The sequence below is a fragment of the Nuphar pumila genome, chromosome 2 (genome assembly GCF_984573655.1).
Source record: "Nuphar pumila chromosome 2, dmNupPumi1.hap1.1, whole genome shotgun sequence".
Lineage (NCBI taxonomy): Eukaryota > Viridiplantae > Streptophyta > Magnoliopsida > Nymphaeales > Nymphaeaceae > Nuphar > Nuphar pumila.
The window spans coordinates 107,737,814-107,765,789 of record NC_143250.1 but is presented as its reverse complement, the minus strand read 5'-3'; the positions used below and the strand labels follow the sequence as shown (position 1 = coordinate 107,765,789).

General features: G+C 37.5%; 1 protein-coding gene and 1 long non-coding RNA gene across 4 annotated transcripts; one reads left to right on the top strand and one right to left on the bottom strand.

The window, feature by feature from the left end:
- Positions 1-4,657: 4,657 nt before the first annotated feature.
- LOC149846619 (putative xyloglucan endotransglucosylase/hydrolase protein 28) lies at positions 4,658-7,200 on the top strand. The gene is made up of 4 exons (XM_089996455.1): positions 4,658-5,264; positions 5,369-5,469; positions 5,560-5,768; positions 6,371-7,200. The coding sequence occupies exons 1-4, from the start codon at positions 5,069-5,071 to the stop codon at positions 6,855-6,857; spliced, it is 993 nt and encodes a 330-aa protein (XP_089852581.1). The 5' UTR covers positions 4,658-5,068; the 3' UTR covers positions 6,858-7,200.
- A 1,044-nt stretch (positions 7,201-8,244) lies between these two features.
- LOC149846618 (uncharacterized) lies at positions 8,245-21,948 on the bottom strand. 3 transcript variants are annotated; one of them, XR_016430544.1, is made up of 3 exons: positions 21,802-21,948; positions 21,549-21,718; positions 8,245-8,575 (listed from the first exon to the last, which is right to left on the bottom strand). It is a non-coding gene; the product is annotated as an uncharacterized LOC149846618 (long non-coding RNA). The 3 variants fall into 3 exon arrangements; XR_016430545.1 differs by lacking the exon at positions 8,245-8,575 and adding an exon at positions 10,111-10,521; XR_016430543.1 differs by lacking the exon at positions 8,245-8,575 and adding an exon at positions 10,111-10,396.
- Positions 21,949-27,976: the final 6,028 nt, after the last annotated feature.

Below are 27,976 nucleotides of genomic sequence, written 5' to 3'. Positions count from 1 at the left end.
GAGTTTTTTTTAGTAAGATTCCCCTGATTTTGGTGTCAATAGGGGTTTTAGTGTTAATAGATGTGGGAAAGTCATGACTATCCAAGATGTTTGCACATCATCATCAAACAAAGGACATTTAGAACACAGTACGGTTCAATAAAACGTTAGATTTGGTACAATTGTTACATAAGGAACATCCATCTTTTTTGTTCATTTAGATTGGACAAACCATCAAACATGCCCTTAATGAGATCACCTGTAAAAGGCACTCAGTGAGAGTCAAACTTTGGACGAAGAGGTCAACACCTTCCCCCCAAGCATGCTACCACTAGGGCAACCCGGGCGGGTGCTCTAGCGTTATTCCATTTCATGTGTTCTTTTACAATCCCATGCTTTAAAAAGTATTTTTAAAATCATTTTAATTTATTTTTGGACACTTTTCCAAGGGGCACGAACACAACCAATATACCTAGCAGCTTTTGCTTTATTCCTCTCTGAAAAAATTTTCCACTTGTGGAAAAAAACGATTCCATCTTTAGCATTTTTATTAAGAATCAATTGTCCTTTTCTCATTATTCAGCACTATTTATAAATATGAAGCGACAAGAAAATTATGAAATTTGAACTCGGGTTCATTTTCTTTTATTTCGGTTCTGGTTCTACTGGCTGTCTCCAGCCCATATTTCTATGTTTAGACCCATTCATGTCCAGGTCCAGATCTGATTGGACATTCATGGTAGCTTGGTCCTGGTCCTGGTCCACCGAAGTGTCATTCTCACCATTCATAAATTGCATTTCCTATCAAACCATGCAAGCTTATAATGCTCTCAATACCATCTCTTTCATATAAAAACCGAAGAGGGGATATTCTTCGGACTTTCCAACACAAGGGGTGTCCTAGCAACCGTTCATCTGTCGTAGACCATTTATGAGATGGGTGGTTGTGAGGCCATCAATGCATGCAAAATAAATTAATAAACAACTATTAAGGTACTTTTGGTTGTGTTTCCTGAAAAATAAAAATTATTGTTCAAAAGATATTCACTTTCAAAATCTCACGAGACTTTCAGTAAATCTCATTTTTGTAAGTTTCTTTTTATTAAGCTTGTTTGTTTGTTTTTGTTCTTGACAGAAAAAAATATGTTTGGTGATTTTGCTTACATGAGATTCACTTTTTAAAGTGTATTAAAGTGAATCTCATGAAGCCAAACTTACCCTTAATAAATTCAATAATACAATAAAGAAGACTATCAAAAAATAATAGTACAATCAAGGCTGTAGTAAGATTTTTCAACAATCATGACAATAACTTGTACTTTAATTTCAATGAGAGAGAGAGTAACCCAATCCATGAATGCTTAAATAAAAACAAATGGGTTTGTGGAAGCTATGGACTTAATCCAAATTGGTGGTTGTGATAATGATATTATAATTGTGGTGTCTGCACATAATTCCAAATCCATCAGTATTATCATTCATCCCTTCTTCAATTGGACCCACCCCAAGAAAAAAGCCAAACAATCATAATTCTTACCTTATTCTCATCATTATCTTGCTCCAATGCTCTTGTTTTGATTAAGCACTTTTTAAATGTGCGCTCTCTTTTCTCATTATCATTAGGGGTGGTTAATTGTGTCTTAAAGCTGGATTAATCATAATTAACATTTATGTAACTTATGTAACAAGGGTTAACGGGGGAGACATCATGTGGGTCCCTTGCCACTCTCCATTTGATGATGTTCTCAGCCTTTTTGCATACGGGGCCCACACAGAGCCCCACTTTGTCCTAACCTGCTGAGTCAGCGTACAGCTGACGACCACCCCCCATGAAACCATCTTATTCTCTCACCAAATGACAATCCTACCCTCCACTACCTCCTCAAATGACACACCTTTTTCCTGCACGCTTCCGTGAAAAGTCACGGGGGTTCGGCTACTTCAAATTACCAAAATACCTTCTTCCCGGAGCGTGAGGTCCAGATCTTTCTGGAAACGATCGAGCTCGGACGTCGCTTTCCTGATCTTGAGCCACGGACAGAAACCCTAACGTGTAGGGTTAGTTTCGGTACTGCAATGAATAACCCTCCAGTCGACGGTATCAAAGCTTTCAGCTTCACTGAGTGTATCAATGGCTTCCAGCACGATCGCAATCTTTTTTGGAATTCTCAACTTGAATCAGTTAGGATGAGCCAGCCTCTTCTGAACCACCTGAGTTTGTCTTCTCAAAAAATGAAAAAACAAAAACCAAATCTTGAGTTACCAACTTGCTTTAAGTGGGATCAAAGCCACCGTCTGAGAGTTGGTAATGAGAGCCAAAATCACACGTGAAGAGGCTTGGGTCATGTTAGAAAAATCTCATGGTTCTCAATCTTTCTTTCTTAAGACTCATGCTCTTCTTTAAAGAAAGACTTTACCTTTATCAAACAAGAAAGAAAACATGAATATGAACACCTACTTTAACAAAATCAAGTTTTTAGCCGATTCTCTTACTGCTGCCAATAATCTAGTTGATGACACTGATCTTCTTCATCGAATATGAGAGTTTTATAACCGCTATCACGACTGGAGCCGTTCATCATTCTTTTATGATCTCTTGATGTTTTCATTCAAAACAAGTGTGGACAACCAAGAATCAGCCTTCACGGCCTCTCGAGGATGAGGCCATGAACGTGGGTTTTTTTTATAGAGGACGTTGGCATCTGGGCCGTGGTCAAGGCAGGGGTTCCTCAGCCCGCATTCTAATACTAGGAATCTGCCACGTCTGATGGCTAGAAGAGATATCCCTTAGAACTAAAGTACTACGTTGCTATCTATGGCAACTACCGTGGGACCCAACATGACCAAAATCACCTGTAGGGGTAGTATTGGTTTTTCCAAAAATAAGGGACTTATCAGGCATTTCTGTAAGCGTGAGTCCCGTCACTGGGGTCCACCGGTAAGAGTTGACGGAACGACATCGGATCAGGTGCAATCATGGAGTTCGGTTCCACTCATCTCCTATCTCATCCTTCATTTTCTTACTCCTGATGCAATTTGTTATGATTAAATCTGACCTATCATGGTGGAATTAATTAGATTTGACATTTGTATCATTATGATTTTTTAAGTTACAAAATTTTGAGATTTATTAACCATTGATTTTTTCAATCACCAATAAAAACCTTCACATAAATGAGATTTCGATGATTTAATTGTCATCCAATTTAAATGAATGATGTATCCATTGAGTTAGATTTGATGAAAACAACTTGCATGCATCAATTAAAGGTACGAAGATAAGGATGACAAAGGAGATGACTTGCAATGGCATATTGCACACTTTAGTATTCAGCTACACCTGATTTCGTTTCATCTTTCATTGAGCCCCAAGTTGTACAACAAAGATGGAGGGCAGCCAGGTACACTGAAACACTCAAGGTGTGCAATGTGATTGCACTTTATCATACCTCAGCTAATCTTTAGCTTGATGTGTCTGAATTTGACACGCATCACTTGTGTCGAGAGGTTTCACTTTCACATGATGCTTTATGGTGTGTTTGTCCAAGATTGTATGGAACAACAAAACATACCAGAATATATGTTTTATTTGTTCTATAACAATTATTGTTTGTTTCGATTGGACAAGAAGTTGTTGTCCTTGTGTTCGTCTTTTGATTTTTATGTCATATGGACACCATGAACATGTATAAATAATTAGTTGAATAACTTCAGTTTAGATCGTACGACTCCGATGTGCCCCACCATATGAATGTTTTAACATATTTATTATGAATTTTAGTCTAGGATATAGATCTCATATTGAAACTAAATACCAAAAATGTTTACAATTTAGGTAATTTAAGAAAACAAAAGAATTGATATTTTTTATATATAAATGATTTAATTGAGGCCATATTGAATCTAATTATAAAATTTTATCAAAAAATTATGGATTTTAGCTTCAAATATGGCTCTTAAACTAGATCCAATAACTAAAAAATGTTTAATTTTTTTTAATTTGAAAAAAAAATAAGAATTTATATTTTTATATACAAATAAAGAAACCATAAATGAATCATAAAACCCTAAAATACAAGAAAATAAATCATAAATAAATTTAAAAAAAAAAAACCTAAACTATAAGAAAAATTAAAGAAACCATAAATAAATCATAAATTTAAATATAAAAATTCTAATTTAAACATTAATAAAAAAATAACCTTAATCAAATTAACTATAAGAAGTCCTAATTAAAGAAATTTGATTCAAAGCCGTAATCAAAGAAAATCAAATAAAAATACTCTAATCAAATCAAAGAAAAGCCCTAATTAAATTAAATATAAAAATCCTAATTAAAGATATTTGATTTTAAACCCTAATCAAATTAAATATTAAAAGTCCTGATTAAAAATATATGATTCAAAGCCCTAATAAAAAATTTAATTAAAAAACTAATCAAACTAAATATAAAAACCTTAATTAATAAAATTTGATTCAAACCCCTATTAAAAAAACTTATTATTCAGAGTTTTAATTAGAGATAGATAGAGAGATAAGAATGAAGAAGGAAAAAAAGGAAAAAAAAGAAGAAGAGAGAGAACTGCTATAAGAATGCCGATCATTCGTTGGCCGGCCAGCAAAGAGACATGCCAACAGAAAGCCGGAAGGGAAATGCTCACAGAGATGGGAGGGGAGAGGCGGAGACGCGCAGAGAGGAGAGAGGGCGGGAGGGAAAGAAAAGAGACTGACTCTTTCTTTTTCTTACTGTCCATGTTCCCAGTGTAACAGGGGGGTGAAACACTGTTTTACAGACGTGTATGTTGGGAGCGTCTTCCCGCTCGACGCGCAATCAAACACATCCTCAAAGATCGTATTCTATGCATATGACATGACAAACACGTCTCGTTCTTTTGACGTATCTATCTTCCACCCCCGTATTTCTTTCAATGACTAGAATACCCCTCACTGAAAAAGCTGATGCCAAAGACACCCTGACAACACTACACAGAATAAAGAGAGTACCGTGCGCCCCCTTCTTTCTGCTTCAAACCGCAATCTTAAAGCTACGCTTTTTCTGCAGAGAAATTTTTAAAAAAAAAAACAGGAAATGGAGATCCATCATCTTCTTCTTCTTCATCCCTTTCTTCTCCTCTTCCTCCTTTCGGCGGTGCCTGCGTCTACCGTGCTTCAAGAGTTGCCGAGTTTACACTTCGATGAGGGATACACCCATCTCTTCGGAGATGATAATCTCGTGGTTCAGAGAGATGGGAAAACCGTTCATATCTCATTAGACAAAGCCACAGGTTTCCCTTCACTCTTTCTTTCTCTCTTTTCGTGCCCTCTTTTTCTTCTCTTGTTTTTCTTTCTTCTTTTTGGTTTTTCTCAGCCATCCTATAACACCACTCAGGTGCCGGATTCGTTTCCCATGACTTGTACCAACATGGTTTCTTTAGCGCGTCGATCAAGTTGCCGGGCGATTATACAGCAGGAGTGGTCGTGGCCTTTTATGTAAGAAACCGCCGGTTCTTGACATCCCCATCTCTTCTTTTTCTTCTTTGATTTTGTTTTATGGATTTTGGAGGTGGGTTTTTTTGTTAGATGTCAAACGGAGATATATTCGAGAAGAACCACGACGAGATAGATTTTGAGTTCTTGGGGAATATTAGGGGCAGAGAGTGGAGGGTGCAGACGAACGTTTATGGGAACGGGAGCACGGCCACGGGGAGGGAAGAGCGTCACGGTCTCTGGTTCGACCCTTCTGAAGACTTCCATAAATACAGCATCCTCTGGACCAATACCCACATCGTGTAACTCTCTCTCTCTCTCTCTCTCTCTCTCTCTCTCTCTCTCTCTCTCTCTCTCTCTCTCTCTCTCCTTCCCATGCAAGACGGCAATCATCTTCATCTTCCCTTCTCATGTAAGAGAGTTATTTCTTTCCTGTTTCTTTCTTTTGAAAACTTTAGTTGTTTCACTCTTTGTTGATCCCACGTAGAGAGCAATCCTCATCCTTCTTTTCTTCCCTTCTCATGTAAGAGAACCACCCCATGAATCATGATAATTCTTTCTTTCAAAAAGTTCCACCTACTTTTCAGAGACCAATCTCTTCTTCCTCCAGACTCAAAAAATTCGATCTCATTCTTTCCCATGCAGAGACTTTCGCTTCTTTACTCATTCTTTAATAAAAGAAACTTTTCCCTCCCTTCGCAATTGCAATAGAGAAATTATTAGGAATATCTCGTCCATTCGTTCTTTAAAACTCTCTCTCTCTCTCTAAGAAAATATTGGTTACACAGAAAATTTATAGAAAGCGATCTGTTTCTTGTTTCTTCTTTTTAAAGAAACAAAAACTCACACAACATGGTCTTGTTTTGTATTTGATGACATGATGTTTTCACGTTATTTTCTTCAGGTTTTACGTGGACGACGTGCCGATTAGGGAGGTGAAGAGGGTGGAATCGATGGGTGGTGACTACCCGACAAAGCCCATGTCCTTATACGCGACCATCTGGGACGGGTCCGAGTGGGCGACCTCCGGCGGCCGCTACAAGGTCAACTACAAGCTCTCCCCCTACGTCGCCCAATTCACCGGCCTCGTCCTCCACGGCTGCGCCGTTGACCCCATCGAGCTCCTCCACTCCTGCAACGGTCCCCTGCCGGAGACAGCCATCTCCCTGGAGGGGAGGTCCGCCATGGACGCCTTCAGGGAGAAGCACATGACCTACTCCTACTGCTACGACAGGGTCCGCTACCCGGCCCCGCTGCCAGAGTGCATCATCGAGCCTGAGGTCGCCAGCCGGCTTGACGAGGCCGGCACGACCAAATTCGGCAGGCAGTACCGCCATGGCAGACGTCATCGTCGTGCCGTGGCTGCCACCAGCAGCACCAGGAGCCATTGATTCTTTTTGGTGAAGTTCTTATACCTGATGCAGAGATGATACAATGGAGAATTGGTTATGGTACTGTGGTGTGGTTGGAGTTTGTTACTGTCTTCTTTGTTTCTTTATTTGGGGTGTGCTTTTACAGATTGGTAAATCTTGGGGTTTTGATTCTGTGCTTGTGTGTACATAGAAATTTATTTAGGGTGGTTGGTGGTGGACTCATCATAGGGTCACCTGGTCTATCTGCTCCTTACCTCGCGCATCCATTGTTGTTATGTCCTTCTATGATTGTTTTTATGTACTTGGTTCCTCCACCCACTTTCTTCCATTAATAACAATAAGACCATGTCTGTGACAGTAAGAGTGGTAGTGCTTCTGTTGTTTGTATTGTTTGGGATGATGGCAATCGCTGCGAGAGTGGTGGGCCCGCAGAGGAAGGAGACAGACAAGACACCAAAGAAGTGAACAACCGGACGTGAATATGATGTTACTAGCTAACTCAGAGTCCCGTGATTGTAGAAGACTCAACACGATAAAAGTAAAGGAAAATCCAAGATTTTCTCATGAATAACAAATGGGAGAGAGAGAGAGAGAGAGAGAATCCCGTGATTATAGAAGCCTCAACATGATAAAAGGAAAAGAAAATCTAAGATTGTTGATAACAAATGGGTAGAGAAAAAGAGAGGGAGTCCCGTGATTACAGAAGACTCAACATGCTAAAAGGAAAAAAAATCTAAGACGGTTGTAACAAATGGGTATAGAGAGAGAGAGAGAGGTCCGTATATTAAATTCTGAGAAAATTGAGAAAACTTGTAATTTGAAGGGCAAATTATATAAATTCAAAACGCCATAATGGTAGTCCCTTTCTTTGAATGCAGCTTCTAGCAAGTAGCAACTGCCCCCTTTTACAAGTTTCGTATCTGAATTAAAATAATAAAAGATTTGAAACATGAGGCGATATGTACCCATGTGGACTCAAGAACCCAAAAACTGTGGGCCCTAGTCAGGGCTAGGGTGGAGAGAGACACCAAGCACATCAACGCCAACAATAAAGAAAAATGTATGCTGTGGAACGAAGAAAAAAAAAAGGAAATTGTTGCACAAAGCCATTAATGCGTGCAATTTCATGTGCACTATTCCATTTAAAAATTGGTACTTCCACTGGTCCCTATGCCGCTCCACATTCCCATAATCCAGACATGCTAAAGCAAAGGGCACCCCACATATTTTAAAGCACAAGAAACTCTTCTCCAATCCCTATATTTCTTCAGGAGATTACCACATATTCAGGGTCGAGATTGGAAGGGTTTTAAAGTCACCACTTTTTAGATATTTTTTTCAAGGCAGCCCATATGAACATGCCTTTGTGCTTACTCAATATGCCAAAAAGTCAAAAGGGAAAAACAAAGGACATGATGATTGAAATATTTCTTTCCATGATCCATACCATGGTCTATTTTATTCATTACATAGCTTTTTTTTTAATAACCAGCATAACCAAAGAAGAATGCATCACAGGATTATATTTTTCATGGCTCCTGACATTATCACCTTGCTTTCCTTGACAACCAGGATTCCATCTCCTCTTCTTCTGAATGAATCATGATTGATCATTTCATCCTAACCAGGAATTTTTTATTCTGATTCATTCTCCCTCCTCTCAACAAGTTTGAGGAAATTGCGGACGATTGTTTTGCCTTCACTGGTTATGATGCTTTCTGGATGGAACTGGACCCCTTGGTAGGCACATATGTACAGAACAATCATGGTCACCACAGTTGTAACCAGAGGAGATAGGGAAGGAATAATGACAATGAAACAAGGAGCAAGTGGTAATGATCAATGGTCCTACAAAGAGAGACTACTCATAAATGTCAAATACATTCTTGGCTTCAAAAGATATTCCGTGGATCAGGTTGGCATACACGTGAGAGTACCCGGGACTCACGTGTGTGGATCTGAGAACCTGTGAGAATAGACGTTTGACTATACAGTGTCCCTCAAAGGGGACCAGCCTATGAGAGTTTTTTATACGAGTATCCCTCAAAGGGTACCAAGCCTATGAGAGTTTTTGCTACGAGAAGTTTTTCAAAAGAAAGTTTTTTGCTTGTTTGTGTAGCATGAGAAAAACAGAGTGAGAAAATGAGAGAGAGGAGGGTGGTGGTGGTGTTTGTGAGATGTGGTGAGATGGGTGGTAGGGAGTGTAAAAATAATTTTTCTCTTGATAGGAAACATTCCACCACCCTCCCCCCATGTAGGAACGTTTCTTATCAAAAAGTGTACTTTTTAGAAAAACTCAGCAAAAAAGTCTCTCGTTTGAAAGTGTCGAAAAATCAGTACGGAATTTATATTTTGCATCACTTTTCCTACATCTTTTTTGCTTCCAAACGTGCCCTTAGAAAAGAATTCTCTTGAGCTACATAAATACCTTTAGCTATAACATTACTAATGAAACCATGTCCAGACTTATCTCATGAGTCAGGAAGCCATATTCATCTTTCCATAAGTAATATATATGCGGGGATGGGTGTGTGCATGAGTTTGTTAATGAATGGACACTCAACGCTCATAGATGTCAATAGGCTCTAACAAATTATAGAAAATACAATTTGTTTTGGATAGTATCATGATTTTATACGAAGCATGGCCATGCATTTTTTGAATGGTGGTTTTCCTGATAATAGGAAGCACATGCAATCAACTTACTCTTGAACATCTTCATTTTATTCTTACATTTGTTAGGGAAACAAAAATTGATGCTATGAACATTGTTTTCCACTTAAACCAAATCTCTCTCTAAATGTCAGTCTTTAAGGGTGTTTTAGTCATTTCAATCATTTGAATATATATATATATATATAGAGAGAGAGAGAGAGAGGTATAATGGAACACAAAAAGTTACTTTGGCACGAACTATCAGCAGTGCAAAAATTTAGTGTGCTTTCAAACCCTTTAGCAGTGGTCAACGACTCCCGCTAAATTGGACATGTGGCACTCGACCGCATGTCCGATGTCGTTCGATGCCTCAAGTGTTCAAAGTTACCCTTTTTCATGAATATACATACACACAGCAGCAGCTACATTACTTGTTAATGACAGTATTTATCTGAAAAGCTCTTAATGACCACACATCTATGAATTGTTTTACCAGCTTAAAATGCTTTCTTTATCAAGATGAGACAGGCACCTTCTGGTTTTAGTGACTATTTTCCCAATACCATGACTTGGTAAAATGTTACAAGTAGAGAGAAAAAAGTTGTAGAAACAAGTCAAGAATCTATTTAACCTGATCGATTGGGAATAACATTCCAATAATAAAACAACATGTCTTCCAAATTAATAAGCTAACAGCAGATATACAAACAAGTCAAACACCAAAATCAGCTACTGACACAATCTCTCCAGTGAGAGATAAGCAAGACAAACAGACCTGCCAGATTCTAACTGAAAAGTGGCGTACACATAAAACCTAGCAGCTCAGTATAAAGCAGACAAGAAGATGCAGCCAACCCTATCAAATCAGCTCATTACATTGTTGTGCCTTCTCGTATGCCCCCCTATCAAATCAGGCCACAAAATTGTTATGCCTTCTCGTATGACCTCATTTTGAACCAAGCTAAGTGGTCTTTGTTTAGTACAGCAGCCATCAATGAGAATAAGAACGACTGCAACTGTTTTCACACTGTTTTGCAACACCAGAAAGAGGTGCCCAATAACCATGGCAAAAAATAGATCCAGAGTTGAAACAGGAGATAAAAACCACAGAAAGAATATCTCAGATATTGGCAACAAAGAATAAGTAGCAGGAGGGTTAAATGTGGTAGCTGCACCAAACCAAGTTTCAGCGTGTCCCAATTTTAGGGGTCATTCCCCAGTTTGGAGAGGAGGCTGTCAGCTTGTGTGTGTTGCTGTACAAAGAATATGATATGATCTAATTGCTTACACCCAGCAGATCCTTATAAGTAGAAATGTCAACTGGTTGGAGGTTATCCAACATCCAATCGGAATCTAACTGCAATTATTTGGATTCGGTAAAGAAAACGAGATCCGATTAATAATCAGATCTGGCTCCTTAAAATTTCATAACTGAATCTGATTACATGCAATTAATCAGATTTGGTATTAGCCTTTCTCCATCTGAATCTGAATCTGATTAGTCGGATCTGATATTGGCTAAATCTGACCGAATTCAAACCATTTACATCCTTACTTATAAGCTTCCAAGAACTTTTTCGTACAGACCAACGAATAACAGAACCCTGAGAAACCATACTCCAGTTTCTCTCTCACAGCGCCTCTTTTTTTTTTTCTTGCGTGTGTATATATATATATTGGGGACTAAATCAAACAAGTTGACTTAGTCCCAACTGCTAGAAATTCTAGCCATTGAGAACCTAGTCAAACTTGTTTGACTAGCTCCCAATGGCTAGAATTCTAGCTGTTGGGAGGCCTCTCCCTTTGGTTATTAAGAGGACTTCCTCCCCTCTTCTCCCCCATTTCTTCCTCTCTTTCTCCTCTATAAATAAGGGTGTGTGTATGTGTAAGGGTTGAAAGAGTTATGAGTTATGAGTAGTATTAGTTTTGTGTGTTAAGTGTATTTGTAGTGAGGGTTTAAATGTGATTTTATTTTTTATTTTTATTGTTCATTATGAATAGAGTTATCCATTTATATAACTTTCATTTTTGTATTTTTAATGTCCATCATAAATAGAGTTATTCATTCACATTTTCATGTATGTTATTTTAGCTCTTAAGTAATGCCAAATGTATAATGTTTTGATTCTTGAAGTTCATCACGGAGTGCATTGGAATTTGTATCATTTCGTGACATGGTATCAGAGCAAGACATCGAGGGCTTGGAAAAAATTTGTATTAACGAATGAAATAGATTCAAGGATTTCTCATTCCAGTATGTATCTTTGGCTTCTTGTTTTTCATATGTATGGTAAGTTTTGAAAGGAATTATGTTAAAAATAAGTATTTCTAAAGTATGTACAAATTGTTGTGTTTTGATATATATATATAGCTTAGTTGTCAAAAGCGCCGCCTAGGTGCAGCCCCACTGCCTAGGCAACCAGGTTTGGGTGGTGGGGCCCTATTTTGCCACCTAGGTTGTCACCGCCTAGGCTTTTTTTAAAGCCTAGGCTTTTTTTTTAAGACATCATTTGTTTTGTTCTTCGAGGAGGAAAAGAAAAAGAAGAAAGAGAAGACATGTTATTTGTTCATTACATGTATTATATGTCTATTGTTGAGAAGAATAAGAAGACACATTATTTGTCTATTGTTTGTATTATGTCTATTGTTGTTGTTGATTTTTTTGTAAATATAATTTTATTTTTTGTGTATTGTACATTCATATTGTTAATTATATGGTTTGTTTATTCCAAGGTTTTAAAACCCGTGACTCGGAACTCGACTCGTTCTTTATTGACTCGTGACTCGGCGGGTCAACTCGGTGACTCGGACCGGGTTTTGTTAACTTTTGATTTTAAAACAAAGACAATATATAAATTGTCATTTAAACATATAAAGGTTTGTAGAATGACTTAATTACTAGTTTAATTGATTAATAAGTAAAATAACATCAAGTAAAACTACTCTTAATTCAAATCTCACATTTACTAAAGAAACTACACAAGCAGAAGCAAGTCTTTCAAGACAATATATAAAGAATGACTTAATTACTAGCTTCAAGAACTTTAATAGCCATGCTCGATCATGGTTTACATCCTGAATATATGGACATAGTTGTTGTGTTGCAGGGCCTCAGAAAATCCTTGCAAAATTTTGGGAACATTGAACTTTATCTTGATATTTGTAAGTGTGTTTCTGATGTAGAGTTGATTGGACCATGCCTTATATATCTGCACATAAATGCATATAAGCTTTGGATAATGAGAATGTTGTGATGTATATATATTATAATGATAAATGTGGGCATTTTATGCTGTTGGTTTTGAACAGGCTGGCTGCCAACTATTGTGTAGGTCTCAGAGATGGTTGCATGAGGGATCAATTATGTTAGCTGGATTAGTGGATTCACTCTATGTTCATTGAGGGGTACTGGGTTTGATTCCTTACCTGGAGCTACCAAAAGGAATGAATGATGGACATGTGAAATTTGATTGACTTTTACTAATTTTGTGATTTTATATTAAGTTGGTAAGCCTATTGTTATTATGCTATTTGTTCTTTGAAAAATGAACACTTACATATGAAAAAAATGCCCATAGCCTTTGAAAAATGAAAAAAGAAAAAAGTGCCCAAAACTCGCCCGAGTCAGCCCGAGTCAACCCGAGTCAGGCCGAGTTTTCGCAGAACGAGTTTAGCTTGCCAAGTTGACTCGTTGGAGGGCCGAGCCGAGCCGAGCCGAGTCAGCCGAGTCACCGAGTTGACTCGGCGAGTTTTAAAACCATGGTTTATTCAATTGTTAATTTATTTTTAATTTGTTTGAGAAGGTTAAGGTTATGTAATAAAATTGTTTTACAGTGTTGAACGACATATTATTTGTCTATTGCTTATTATTGATTGACTTTATGTTGTATACTTTTTTTATTATATTTTTTTTTAGTTTTTTTATTTTGGGTACTACCTAGACCCTGTCCAAGGCACCACCTAGGCCTTTTTAGGGGCTCACTGCCTAGGCTCCACCTATCGCCTATGACAACTAAAATGTGTAGTGAAAATCTATATTTTGCAAAGATTATATATATATATATGCTTTTGCACACTCACTTCATTTGAATAAAAAATATATCTTTATATTGTGCCTTATTGTGTATCTCCTTTATGGGATTTGTGATTGTGGTCTTTTGGAACACCTCTTCTTGGTTCCCCTTGTGGGTATTGTGATTGTGTTCGATAGAGAATACCTTTATAGTTATTCACTCAAGTTGAACACGTGGATTCTTAAAATATTATGAGTTTTGCAAAGTACTAAAAATCCACATTTCTTAATGTATGTATGGACTATCTTTGGAATATTATGATGTGATCAAGCATGAACTTTTATCATGATCAATTTATAATGAGGCCTTTTTTAATATGTTATTTCAGTAAGATTATTTTCAATGACACGTGTTGGATTAAGATTTTCTTTTTGGTATATGCCTTAAGAAGTCTTTATTGAATGGCATAAGCATGACTTGTTCTTGTATAATAAATGTGTTTATCTTTTGTGATTTCTCTCTTGCGTATTGATATTTTATATCATGCTTATTGAAGAATGTTACATCAATTGACATACTGTTGTGCATATGATTGCACTAATTGTATGTTAAGGCTTTTACCTAAATTTATTGGATTTGATTTTATACTTGTTTTTTTTTTCAAATCAGAATATTTGATATAAACTCAACTATTTGGACATTGATGTCCATGAGTATCTATTGCCTTTTTATGGCATTTGGATTGTCCATTACTGAATTTTATATAATGCATCTATTTTTAGCCTTGTTATTGGGTCAGGGTTAGCCATTGAGGTGAGTTGTATGTGCATCTCATGTCATCTTATCAATCTAAATTCTCAAGTTTACGAGTGATGTGTTGTAATTTGCCTTGGGTCTGATTGATGGATGATTGGCCTCTAAACTCATTGTTGTTGAAAATCCGAGTTGGTGCTCATGTAATCTTGTCAGTTTAAGTATGTATCAATATGGTAGGTGATTTACCTCGGTTTCTATGTGTTTTATCACTCATTTGTTTATATGACCATTGTTATTATTATGGATGCTTATAACTCTTCTTATTTGTGATGACAATCAACTGTTTGAAACCATGGTGTTTCAAAAGAATTCATATTATTTTTTGTGACATTAGTGTGTTTTCATTACAAGCTTTCTTACCTCGGGTGTCTTCTCCCTTTTACGCCTCTTACCTAAGTATCATTATATGTATACAACAGATGTTTGTTAACACCTTTTAGTGTGATTTTATCCCATTGTTGGCATTATGATTATGCACTTGTTTTGAGTGTTATTATATATAGACATGAGATGTTTATTCATACCTTCATGTGTGATTTTAATTCATTATTGATATTGTGATTATGCTATTGTTTTAGTCGCTAATACACTTGTTTTGAATGTCATTAAATGTAGACAAAAGATGTTTATACACACCTTCGTGTGTGTCTTTGGCCCTTTAATGGCATTATGTTTATGCTCTTGTTCTAGTCGTTAATACACTTGATTTTCGAGGATTGGAGGTCTAGTCATGTGATTGCTTGCAATGGTCAAACTAGTGTTTTGATTTGCAAAATTCATTCACTTTAATATATGAGATTTTTTAAATCTCTTCGTATTTTTCTAAAACCATTTGTTATTGCATAAGAAATGGTTATTAAAAATATTTTCATGCACCTTACTTTATAAATGCTTTAATTGCATGATTTATTGTCTTGCATATTCTACAAAAGTTTATTTTTGTGTTTTCTCAAGCATATAAGTGGACTTTGTGCTTTTATCCTTGTAAGCCAGTAATAGGCACTTTCATGTTTATGTTCTTGTTTTTTGTTTGACTAAAGTTTCTCTAAACATTTCATTAGTATAATTACATATTGTGTTGGATGTGTCTATAGTGACTATTATGTGCATCTCCACTTATATTGATTTCTAAGCATCTGAAGAATATATTATTTTTCAATTGTTTGTGTGGTCCATAAGTGATCCTTTTTAGGTATATTACTTCTAAAATAAAATTGAACTATGTATTTGGCATTTCTAAAATCTTTGTCGAGTAATCAAAATTATTTATTTATGATTTCTCAAAATTAATATGTTTTCAAATAACTTTTGAAATTTGGCAAATTGTCTTAGTAAATGCTTTCTATGTATTATACTTTTGGTGTGTTTGACCATCCTCTCTCTATAATATATAATTAATAATCTTTTCGAAATCTTTTTATGATACATGTATGTGTATAGTTGAGATATTTTGTGAGCTCTATTTTCAGGTTCTCAAGCTTTGGTAATATTGGAAATCCTAAAGACCAGTTTAGAGCATATGTTTAAAGATCAAGAGCACCTCCTAAAGAAAGCAATGGATGGAAGAACTTGATGAAGAAAAATGATGATATTTTATGTAATGGGTTGCTTATTTGTATTTGCAAACTTACAGTGAATCAATGTAAGTTTGAGGGGGCTGTTAAGATTGATGTATCCTTTTGTATGTATATATGTATATTGTTATTTCTACATATGCATACTTATGTATATAGTATAATATATATGTCTATGTTCACATGTATACGTATATATATATATATATATATATATATATATATATCCTATGTCACATGGGTGCGGGTGCGGGTGCGGGGATGCGACACTTCCAAAAAACCCGGGTGCGGGGTTGCAACAATATATATATATATATATATATATATATATATATATATATATATATATATACATATATATATATATATATAAAGTCCAAAAGTTGGACATAAATGACCCTGAGTGCATTGACTGCACCCAGGGTCAGGTTGACTGCATCGGGTACGGGTGCGGCACCTAGTTGGAGAATTTCTGTGACATATATTAAAAAAAATCTTGGCAATTTTTTTAAGTCTGAAAAATTGGACCAAAATGACCCTGGGTGCGTTGACCGCACCCAGGATCGGGTTGACCGCACCCGCGTCGCGTCGATGTGGGTGCGGCACCCTGCTAGCCGAATCCCTGTGACATAGCATATATCCTTATATACATATCATATATATTTTTAATATATATATATATATATATATTGGGGACTAAGTCACCCAACCACTAGAAATTCTAGCGGTTGGGAGGCCTCTCCCTTTGGTTATTGAGAGGACTTCCTCTCCGCTTCTCCCCCACCTCCTCGCTTGCTCCTCTATAAATAAGAGTATGTGTGTGTGTAAGGGTTGAGAGAGTGATGGATAGTATTAGGTTTGTGTATTTTTCTCCTCTATAAATAAGTGTGTGTATGTGTAAGGGTTGAGAGAGTGATGGGTAGTATTAGGTTAGTGTATTTGTAGTAAGATTTAAATGTAATTTTCTTTTTCATTTTTAGTGTCCATTATGAATACACTTATTCATTCACCAATGTAACTTTCTTTTTTGTATTATTAATGTCCATTGTGAATAGAGTTATTCATTCACATTTTTATGTGTGTGTTTTTAACTCTTAAGTTTGTGTCCAAATGGATAATGTTTTGATTCTTGAAGTTCATTATGGAGTGCATTGGAATCAGTAGCATTTTGTGGCACTATTTTTCATATAATCAATGCAACTAATTAGGTAAATAGTAATAGTTACCAAGTTACTATGCACCGAACAACTAAAAAATTAATTAGAAATCTTAACCTTTGGCAACTAACCTGGCTTTATGTCTCTCCAAGGAACATCACTATTGATCTTGACCTTGTAAATCCACCTACAACCTATGGTTTTCTTTTGGGGAGGTAAGTTTATAATTTCCCATGTGTTGGCACCTTCAAGGGTATCTAATTCTGAATCCATACGCATGGCTTTTTCCCATTCAGGTAGTTCTTTAACTTCATTGTAACAGGAGGGTTCAAAGTATGAATGAATGGCTAAAAGGCAAGCTCTATGTTTAGGAGAGAAAGAGTCATAAGAAACGAATCTATCAAGAATCCTTGAAGTTTGCTGAGATCTACGAGTGACAGGTTGTTTAGTGGTAGGTTCTAATGACTCTTCAATACCTTGATTTACATTTTCAGTGGATAGGTTTCTATGTCTTCGAGTGTGATGCAGTGCGGGAACCGAAAAAACTCTCGCTAATGGGTGTTGGCGTTGATACTCGTTGATGTGGCGTGAACTTTCGCGTTAATGGGTGCCGACGTGCTGCAGTGAGGAGATCGGATTGCACGTGACACAACGAAAGTGGCTGGCAACGAGGGGGTTGCTCTTCCTGTGCACAAGTGTACAACCACAGTAACTCAATGGCAGATGTGTAAGACACGGAAATCAGGTCAACACGTTGGTGCAACGAGGGAACCCGAACCACAGCCTTCACGCTGGGTGTAGACATTGAAGATTGGTAGTGCAGTGAAAGGATCGGCGTTCCCGGGTTGCTGGATTGACGTTGGAGGCTCCTCCCAGGTTGCGATCATGCAATATCAATATTGCAGTGACAGTGTGAAGTAACAGAAGGCTCGGTTCACATATCAGCAGTTTTATTTAAGAATCTGATAACGATTACAAGAAAACGATCCACTAGTAGAAGACAAGAAGTCGTAGATCTGGAAAGCAATAGCACTAGGCTGAAATAAATCAATACTCACGTACGACTGACAAAACAGTAAATAAGTATTTAGACTGATAGAAGAAAACAACACAAAATGACAAAGTGATAATACCACCAACGACAATGCAAAACAGCCTAATGTATTTAAACCGACAGGAAGAAAACAAAGAAAGGGAATAAGTTGTTGAAAGGGGAAAACTGACAGAAGAAAGGTTGCAAACAAAATAAAGAAATAAAGAAATGCTGGAAAGGGAAAAACTGCGGTTGTCAATTCTGAAACTTCTCTGCCTTCTCACGAAACCCTAGGCAACTTATTTAAAGGGCTTCAGTTTGGATCCGGGTTCGGGTCTCAGGTCCGGTTCCCGAACCTGGGACCACTCCTGAGCGTTGCTGGATCTGGGGCATCCCGGCCTGTACTCTCTGTGCTCGTGGACGTCCCGGACCTGCTCTGCATCAGAGTGTATACTATTGGTTCCATTGATGTTCCACCATCAATAGAAGACTCGATAGATGTTTCTTGATTATCGTAACGATCATCACACCCATAGTTAGAAAGCAGTTTAAATAGAAAAGAGTAATCAATATTTGCATTTTGTGAATTAATTCCTTCAAATCCACTTTCACTTTCAATAAAGCTAACATTTCTTGAAACAATGAGTTTATCATTTTTGACATCATAACATTTATATCATTTTTGTAATTCAGAATAAACAATGAAGGCATAAGGGATGTCTTTGGAAGATAGTTTGTCTCCTTTGTCATTTAACACATAACACTTACAACCAAAGATTCTAAGTTTTTGGTAATCAGGTTCATACTTAAATAGTTTTTCAAAAGGTATTTTATTTGATAAAGATTTTGAAGGCATTCTATTTATAAGATATACAGAGGTTAGGGCAGCTTCAGCAAAAAGATTTTTTGGAACATTCCTAGATATAAGTAGAGTCCTTGTAGTCTCTATAATATGCCGGTGTTTTCTTTCAGAAATGTCATTTTGTTGTGGTGTTCTAGGACAAGATCTTTGGTGTAAAATTCCTTCATTCTCTAAAAGTTGTTTGAAATCATTTGATAAATGTTCTCCTCCAGAGTCTGTTCTTAAGATTTTTATCTTACTTTAAAATTGAGTTTTGATCATGCTATGATAGCTTTTGAAGGATGCAAATACTTCAGATTTATACTTAAGAAAATAAATTCAACTGTATCTAGTATAGTCATCAATGAACACAACATAGTAGGAGAAGCCTCCTTTGAAAACAATAAGAGCGGGACCCCACACATCCGAATGAACCAATCCAAAAGGCATAGAAGAGTAGAATGTCCTTTGTCCAAAAGGTAAAGATGTCATTTGTCCAAGTATGCATTCATTGCATTCAAAATTGTCTTTACAAGGATTCTTAGTAATAAGTACAAAATTTAGTTTCATTATATTTGGATGACCAAATCTATGATGCCAAACTTTGATATCTTAGTGGTTCATATCTCAATAGCCCACTACTCAAGTGGGTCATTGTATTCCATGTGAGACTCATTGGCCACTGGATCAATACCAGGATCCAACATAGATAGAAACAGAGAAATATGATGATCCATGTAATTGGATCATGATCTACGTGAAGTACAAAGTATACATTATCTTGGTTGAGATAAATCATGGCTCAGACTCACGATGCCAGTGCTACCACATAGTAGCGCAATCCTCCCATTGGCATGAGTTATGACATTCACCATATGCAAATTTGCTGAAGATTATGCTCACTCCAAGTGTGTGTCCCGGCTTCATAATTAAGCAAACTAGTACCAGATTCCCCGGTACGCTGAGGTGACAAAGCGAGACAGAACAGATGGTGTTTGCTCCAAGATTTATGCCCTCTGTTTGATGGTAATAATGAAAAGTATAGGACCGTCACTCATGTCCACTCTTGATGACCCAAAAACATAGGGGACGGAGAGAGAGAGAGGATTTAGGCCAGGCCATCCCATCACTAACCGTCTATCTCCAAAATAGACGGCGAGATTCACGTGGGGTCCACACGTGTTGACCATAGTGGTGCCCAACCGAAGAAAAAAGAAAGAAATCTCGATCTCACCCCCGCTTGTAAAACACCATCAATGCGTTACTAACAAAGGGGAGAGAGAGAGAGAGAGAGCCGAAAGAGGATCAACATTATCACTCATGAAGATCAACAAAATGTTGAACCCATGAACCGAACAAAATAGAAAAACAAAACTAAAATATAGAAAAACAAAAGCAAAAGAAAAGAAAAAGAAACTACAGCCAGCTAGCAACAAACAACAAAGCCAAGCTCAACCAGGATCCTCTGGATAAGAAGGAACCACCGATGAGTGAACGTTGTTCAGACGGAAGGAGAGGTCTCTAAGATGCTTACGTAAAATCGCGTATACATCAACCAAGATTTTATGGACAAGATTATTAAGGATGACCGAAATTTGACGGAAAGAGCATCATTGTGTGCCATCCAAACAAACCACCAAGTAGTAAGCAACCATGTCTTTCAGATCAGTCTCCACCGCTTGCAACGTCTAATTTCAATAGGGCCTAGGAGCAGATCAAGCACAAAAGACTCCTCTTTGACAATTACGTTCGGAGATCTCCACATGTTATTAAATAGGGCCACGAAGATTGGGCAGGACCAGAATAAATGAAAAGTAGTTTCTTCAGCAGCTTGACACAGCACACACCAACTTGGAAATTGAAAGCCCAACTTCTTTAAATAACTGTGAGTTTGAACCCTATCATGCAAAATTAACCAAGCCAAGACCCGAGATCTTGGGGTAGGGCCCTTACCCCATAACGCACACTCAGGGAACCAATCTGTCCCTGGGAGAAGCAACGATCTATACACTTTGTGAGTGTGGAACGCACCATTTGGTGCAATAGCCCAATGCAACCACTGATCATAATTACTTGCATCCCCAATTTGATCTCCGAAGGACAATAAGGCTCTCAGCCACATGCTTCGCAAGTGCGAGATCGCCAACCCCCGGGTTCCATGACGAAAATTAGATAAATTAAGAGCACCATATTTAGCATGAAGCAAGCGAGCACAAGGAGAACCTGGTTGATGGGCCATCCAACATTGCTTGGCCACAAGAGCAATACTCCTCTGTCTTGGAGCAAAAACACCTAAGCCAGCCATAGGCTTAGGTAACATCACAAGATGACGCTTACTCTTAGGCTGACACCGAGACCAAAGAAAATCCGTCATTAAAGAGAGAGAGATAAAACCATTCCGCACTTACCGATAAAAAAAGACCAAACAGATCATTACATTAGCCGGGAACCCTAAAGAGATACATATCAAAGGGAAAAGAAAAATGAAATTTTAAATTGAAAGCTGGCTCCCTAAAATCTAAATTGAAAAACCAAAGAAAATACACGAAATCAAACGTTAAAACAAAAAAAAAAACGGCAGAGTAAAGAAAATGAGAAGATATTCCAGTTGCAGAAGTACCTGGCAGAGATTGTAAGTGAAGCTATCGTAATTATCAATCATGATTATCGGACTCCAGCACCGCTTCTCCTCGGGTGCCCCAACCCTAACCGCGTCCACTCCGGCGACGGAACCCGCGTGCAGCGCCGGAAAAACCCTCGTCTTGACGCTGGCCGATAGAAACGGCAAATCTGGAGAATGGAGAAGCAAGAGAATAAGGGCAAAAACGACGACAGCGTAAACAAAGACAAAAGGGGGAAAAGAAGAACTCTACCTCTCGAAGGCGTCTCGACAGAGAGGAAACGGCGGGGCGGAGCTAGGGTTACGGCGAGGCCTTCGCCGGAGATCGAGCGACGGTGAGCGCGTGCTCCATGGAGAGCCTTCGAGCGACTCGCCGGAACGACCGTATGAGGATCCGTCTGTCTACCAAAGATAGGGCGGCATGGGCATTAAAATCTGGGGGTTCCCTGTTTTTCTCTGTCTTTGACGAAAATGACACGAGGTTTTCTATGGCTTCATCTGTCTATTTATAAAATATTTATGGGTAAAAATTAAATGAAAGGGGAAAGGGCTGATTACTTCTGGGTTTGGCTCCTAAACTTGCCCGTTTTGCATAACGGGAAAAGTATCTTTCAATCTTCCCGCCATCTGCAAAAATATAGCTTGATATTTTGGAAATCTTGTAAGAATCTGATATTGGAAATCTTGTAAGAATCTGATATTTTGTTAAAAAGACGCAATGTTATTAAAATATCTCTTGTTGTAAAATATCGTATTGTTATCGTAATATCAACGTGACAAAAAGGGCTTCTCATTTCTACAGTATTTTACATTATTTATTTTTTTACACGTTATATCTTTTTTGTATATTTGTATACCTGCCGTTAATTTCTGGAGCTTCGAGAAAACAAAAAAGGACTTAAAATACCAAAAAATAAGGGATGTAAACTGTTCGGATTCGAATCCGATGTGGCCAATACCATATTGAACTAATTCGGATGTTGGCTACACAGATTCGGATTCAGATGGTGAAAAGCTCATACCAGGTCCACTTTTTTACATGTAAACTGATTCGGATATCCATCAAATTCAGATATTTGTCGGATTTGGTGGCAAAAAATTAAAAATCATACCCTTGTCTGTTTATAATCCAATATGGTTTTGATCTTACCAAATGCAACTAAAGGGAATAGAATTCAGTCAGATGTGGGATAAAATCCGATTCACTGACAATATGTTGTTTGGAGAGAAGATCAGATCCAAGGAATCTTGAACAGAAAACTGTCTAAGTCACCTTGGATGCCGTCCATCACTTAGATTAACAACACCAGAAGCCTTTGGCAGGCTTCATGTTCAGAACAAGTTTCAGCCATTCATTTATAAATGATTGATGCCGTCCATCCACCTTCTGGATCAACCCGATTATTGGTATGAGCCAGATTCGGGCTATATTAATGATGGATCAGGGCACAGTAGACCCAAAACGAGTCACATCTGAAAACAAATATTGCTAGATCGAGGTATGAATGCGAGAGACAAATATCTTTGAATTTGGGTTGGATCGGGTCTAACTGACACATTTTAGCTTTTCCACACGAAAGACAACAAACTCACTTGCAATGGTTCTAGTTCCACAAGGACATATATCATAACCAGATCCGAGGCTCTGAGGTCTGAATTGATGATCTGGAACTGGTCCCACTTTTCAAAAATCAGATTCAGAGTAGGGTCAACCATGACTCGGTTAATCCATATCCGACCCATTTTCATCTCTTCCCGTGTTGCATGTCCAGTCTTAAAAGTCTATCCCGGGCCGAGGTCCGGTTTGATTGGGTCCATATAGTGCTCGTTTCTCACATGAGGATACGCTCCCTTGCAATGTCAAAGTAGCAATATTTCAATGAATAACAAGTGTTCACATTATATGAAGTCTCGCTGCATGGTGGGCATGCAGGGATCTGCTTGACAGCAGACAGCCTCTCCCATCTTGACATTTCTTGAGATGGGTGGGATGTCCATCTTGGAAAATGTTGGGACGGATGGTCATAAGCATGCAGCACCGCTGCATAAAAAACTAATTATAATGGATTGAGTCCAGTGACATGGATCAAAGTGGATGCTGGATGGACCTCTCTTCATCCAACTAGATGCATACCTGGGTCTTGATTGGTATTGCAACTTTGACACGAGCCCGGACCTAACATGGATCCAACAAGAAAATACACACAGTAGGGAAGTCAATGAATCGGATATTATCTGATATCTGACCAAATCTGACTTCATTTTGTCAAACCAAAACCATATCCAATTACAATTGGATGCAAACATGGTTTTGGTTTTTCGCGACTGAATCTGACTTTGTTTAGTCAAACCAAAACCATATCTAGATATGGTTATGTTTTTTTGCTACCGAATCCGATTTTGTTTAGACCAACCAAATCCATATCTGATTATAATTGGATGTGGTTTGGTTTTTTGCTACTGAATTTGATGACGGATATGTGGATTTGATGGATATCCGAATCCACTTACATGTAAAAAAAATGTATTGGCCATGAGTTTTTCACCATCCGAGTCCGAATCTGTTTAGGCAACAACTGAACTAATTGGATCTGGTATTGACCACATCCGTGCCCGAATCTCTTTAGGCAACAACTGACTAATTGGATCTGGTATTGAACACATCCAATCCAAATCTGAACTCTACATCTTTAACACTCAGAGAGAGAGAGAGATTTCTCATAGATCACATAAAATGCAGATGCGCTGCATCATGCATCGCCCACACAGCCACCCAATCTTGGCATTTCTCAAGATGGACAGTCTCCATCTCAAAAAATGTTGAGATGGGTTGCTGTCAGTGGCGCTGCACATACAGCGTCACTGCATAAAAAAATGGCCTCTTCTTCTAATTCAGGACTGGGCTACGAGGATCAGATATGGATTCAATCAAACTTGGACATAACCCAAACCCACCAGGTTCCAAATGTCACAGAGCTGCATTAAGATATTGTGTGGTTTGCAAACCACAAATGTGATGCCAGCCCATACTAGTTAAGCAAGTCAACATATAAATAGTGTACATATAAATAACTTGAATTAAAAAAAATACTGTGACTGTAAATAAATATATATACGAGAACATCAGCTTTAAAGCCTTAGTTGAAAGGACATGCTATTATATTTATTAATTAGTTCATCTTTTTTTTGAGCTATTTATTAATTAGTTCATCACCATGGATTTCTTGTTATTGGTACCCTTTTGCATCGACCTAATGTATTTAATCTCTATACCTAGATATTCAGTTTCTCAGTTGGGTCAGGTATCTAACACAAACCAGACCCACTGACAGCCCTAATTTCAATACGTTAAATATGGGGGAGAGCGAACATTTATGCCGTCCGTAGACCAGAAGCCTTACTGATTAAAATTTTGGTATACATTTATCTAATATCAGTGCTCATGGAGTGAAGAAATATTTTATAAAGTTGAGCAAAGTCATGTTGAGTTGAGTCTACTCCGTGTGTTTGAAAAGGAATAGATGATACTTAGGAGCAGTTAGTGCAAGTCACTTTTTGTTGGGACATCTCCGGTTCAAATCCCAGTGATACAGTTGTATGACTGGTGGGTGTCTGCCTAACCCAGCTTGCCTATTAAAAAAAAAAGAGAGACCAAGATTCGAATATTTGTAATTGAAGGAACGAAGCTACACTAAAAAAATCCATCATATCAGTAGAATGTATAAACCGTCAGAAGTAACATATATCGTTGGTTACCAAATCCACATATTGTGTTGGGACGATTGCACGTTCAAAGCCCAATGGTACGGCTAGTGGACGCTCCAAGTTCAAAACTCAATGGTATGGTTGTATAACTGGTGGGTCTGACTTGCTTTATATATATATTGTTGGTTCCCAAATAGAGACTCTTTTTGGGAGAAAATTGTAAAGTTAGTGCCACTTGAGTCATCATGTGGCTCGTGCCATATTTGATTTAGGGCTTGTGGATCCCAAGCTGGTTTGGATTAAACCAATGATTCACATATGATGCAGTATTTGTACATAAGACAATTGTTTGTACCGTTTGGATGACACCCAAAACTATGTTAGAAACCTGGTTTCGGGTGAAAACCCAGTTAGTAACCGAGTTTTTTTGTTTGGCTGACACCAAAACTTGTTTACTTAGTTGAGTTTTTGCCAAATCCCAGTTAAGTAAAAAAATCCCTCTCATTGGGTTGGAAACCCAGTTTATTGAGGGAGTGAAAAGATCAGGTGCAATATGATTGCACAAATATTTGTACATTAAGCACCTAATCACTCTCCATCCTAGGGACAGGCCTTTCAGTTGTGGGGCTCAAGGCCTGATGGAGGGCGATCAGGTGCTTAATGCACAAAATTTGTGCCATGTGATTGCACCTGATACAGACTCATTGAATGAGGGGTTATTACAAACCCCACCCAGGAGTGCAGACCAGTCATTTCTGGCTGGGCACCAGACAAAAAATGGCTGGACTGGTACTGCCAGTTGGCATAATACCTGTTCGGCCATTTTCCGGCTAGGCTGGAAACATTTTTTTTTTTAACCATGATAATCCGGTCAGCCACCTTCCGAGAAATGGCCATAAATTTTTGTTTTTATTTTTTTGGCTCTGCCAGCCAGCGATCGGAAAATGGCCAGCCAGGGGTTTTCTTTTTTTTTTCTCCTAAAAAATGACGGTTGGCCATTTTCTGACCAGCCATCGGTCGGGAAATGGCCTGGCTGGTGTTGCCCAGGAGACATCGATCAGGCCATTTCCCGGCCGGTGGCTGGCTGAAAAATGGCCAACCCTGTTTTTTTTTAGTAACCAAAAACCTGAATATCAAGTTTTTGTCACCCAAACAACCTTATAAAGCTGGATTTTGGCAAATCAGCTTTGCCAAAAATCTGATTTAAGCAAAACCTTAGTTTCTCAGACCCAGGTTTTGCCCCACGTCATCCAAACGGCCCGTAGTTTTTTCATGATAAATAGCCGTTTAAAATGTAAATACCGCATTTAAATCATGGTACTTATTTTTTTCACAAATCTCACGATATTTTGAAAACCTCGCAAGAAATTACCGTTTTAAACTTCCAGGCAATTTCTTTCGATATTATTGCGATATTTTCATAAATCTGGCGATATTTGTCAATATGGTTTGGGGTAACGTCAACGTTTTTGTACAAGCACACGGGTTTCATATGACAAAGGTTGGCCCTCACACCTGTTTCTCGTGGGTGTGTAGATTTCAACACCCATGGGAAAAACCCACTTTCATAGGAAAACGGGCCATCTCTCACGACACGGGACCAAACAAACATGCTCATCTTATGGGACAGATTTTTCTGTAGAATCAATTAGTTTTTGTTGACAAGAAAGGATTCATGTTTTATTCTAAAAAAAAAAAAAGATTCATGTTTTTTTCTACTATTGTCCTCAACTTTAGGCGTGAAAATTTTTGCATTTTCACAAGCATTTACTTTCTTTATTTCTTTTTTTTTCAAATTGTTGAATCTGCAAAACAGTCTTCTGAGCTGCGTATTAAATAAAATACTGAAAATTAGTGCAATCTTGGAGGAAGCTTCGTGGTGTGTACGGAAGAATTAGTGGCCGACATAAACCAAAATAAAAAAGTGTAGTGAGCTACATGAAGATGATTAAGACATTGCTGCATTTTATCAAAGTATTTGGTGAGAGATTGAGTTGCATAAAATAATCATAAAAATACATTTTTTTAGCCATTGCTAGTTGTCACAGCAAGGAAATCTTTGCATTGCAGGCTTAAACAGTTGACATGTTTCATAAATAAAAGTTCGATGCATGCCCTGAGTGAGATCATAGCAGACATTCTATGGTGCTTTTTTTTTTACTGGAGTTGACTTAGAATTCTGGTAGACATTGCCATTTGCAATCTTATATATATAGTTAATATTGGCTACTAATAAAGGTACAAAACTAATAAACTAGAAATCATAGGTGCAAGTTGTATCGACTCAATCTAACAAAGTAGACGTATTTAACATGGTTTGTTTGCTAAGGATCAAACCTTGGATAGTGTTTTTCATGATGTAAAAATATGATCTTTTGAGTTATGAAATTTTGGCACATTTTGGGCTGTTGTTTTTTTTTATCCCTTTAAAAACCTAATTAATTGTCATAATCACATGATTCAAAACAAGTTTCTTACTAAACAAACAATGTAGATCACATCCTTAATATTTGATCTACAAAAGGTTGATTTTTTTAAGAAAAAAATGAATTTTACTCATTAGTTTTGTACCTTCATTAGTAATTAATATTTACCCTATATATATATATATATATGGGTTTATCTAACATTAAATTAGTTGTACAATTATACTAAAATAACTAAAATACCCTTAAAATGATATTTTTGAAAATACATATTTAATGGCATGTCTTTTGAATTTA

What these genes read in the sequence shown, in the direction of transcription:
- LOC149846619 (XM_089996455.1), top strand. Translation starts at nt 5,069, where the DNA reads ATGGAGATCCATCATCTTCTTCTTCTTCATCCCTTTCTTCTCCTCTTC. An exon ending in GAGTGGTCGTGGCCTTTTAT is followed by an intron (nt 5,470 to 5,559) that starts GTAAGAAACCGC and finishes TTTTTTTGTTAG; the next exon opens with ATGTCAAACGGAGATATATT. An exon ending in TGGACCAATACCCACATCGT is followed by an intron (nt 5,769 to 6,370) that starts GTAACTCTCTCT and finishes TATTTTCTTCAG; the next exon opens with GTTTTACGTGGACGACGTGC.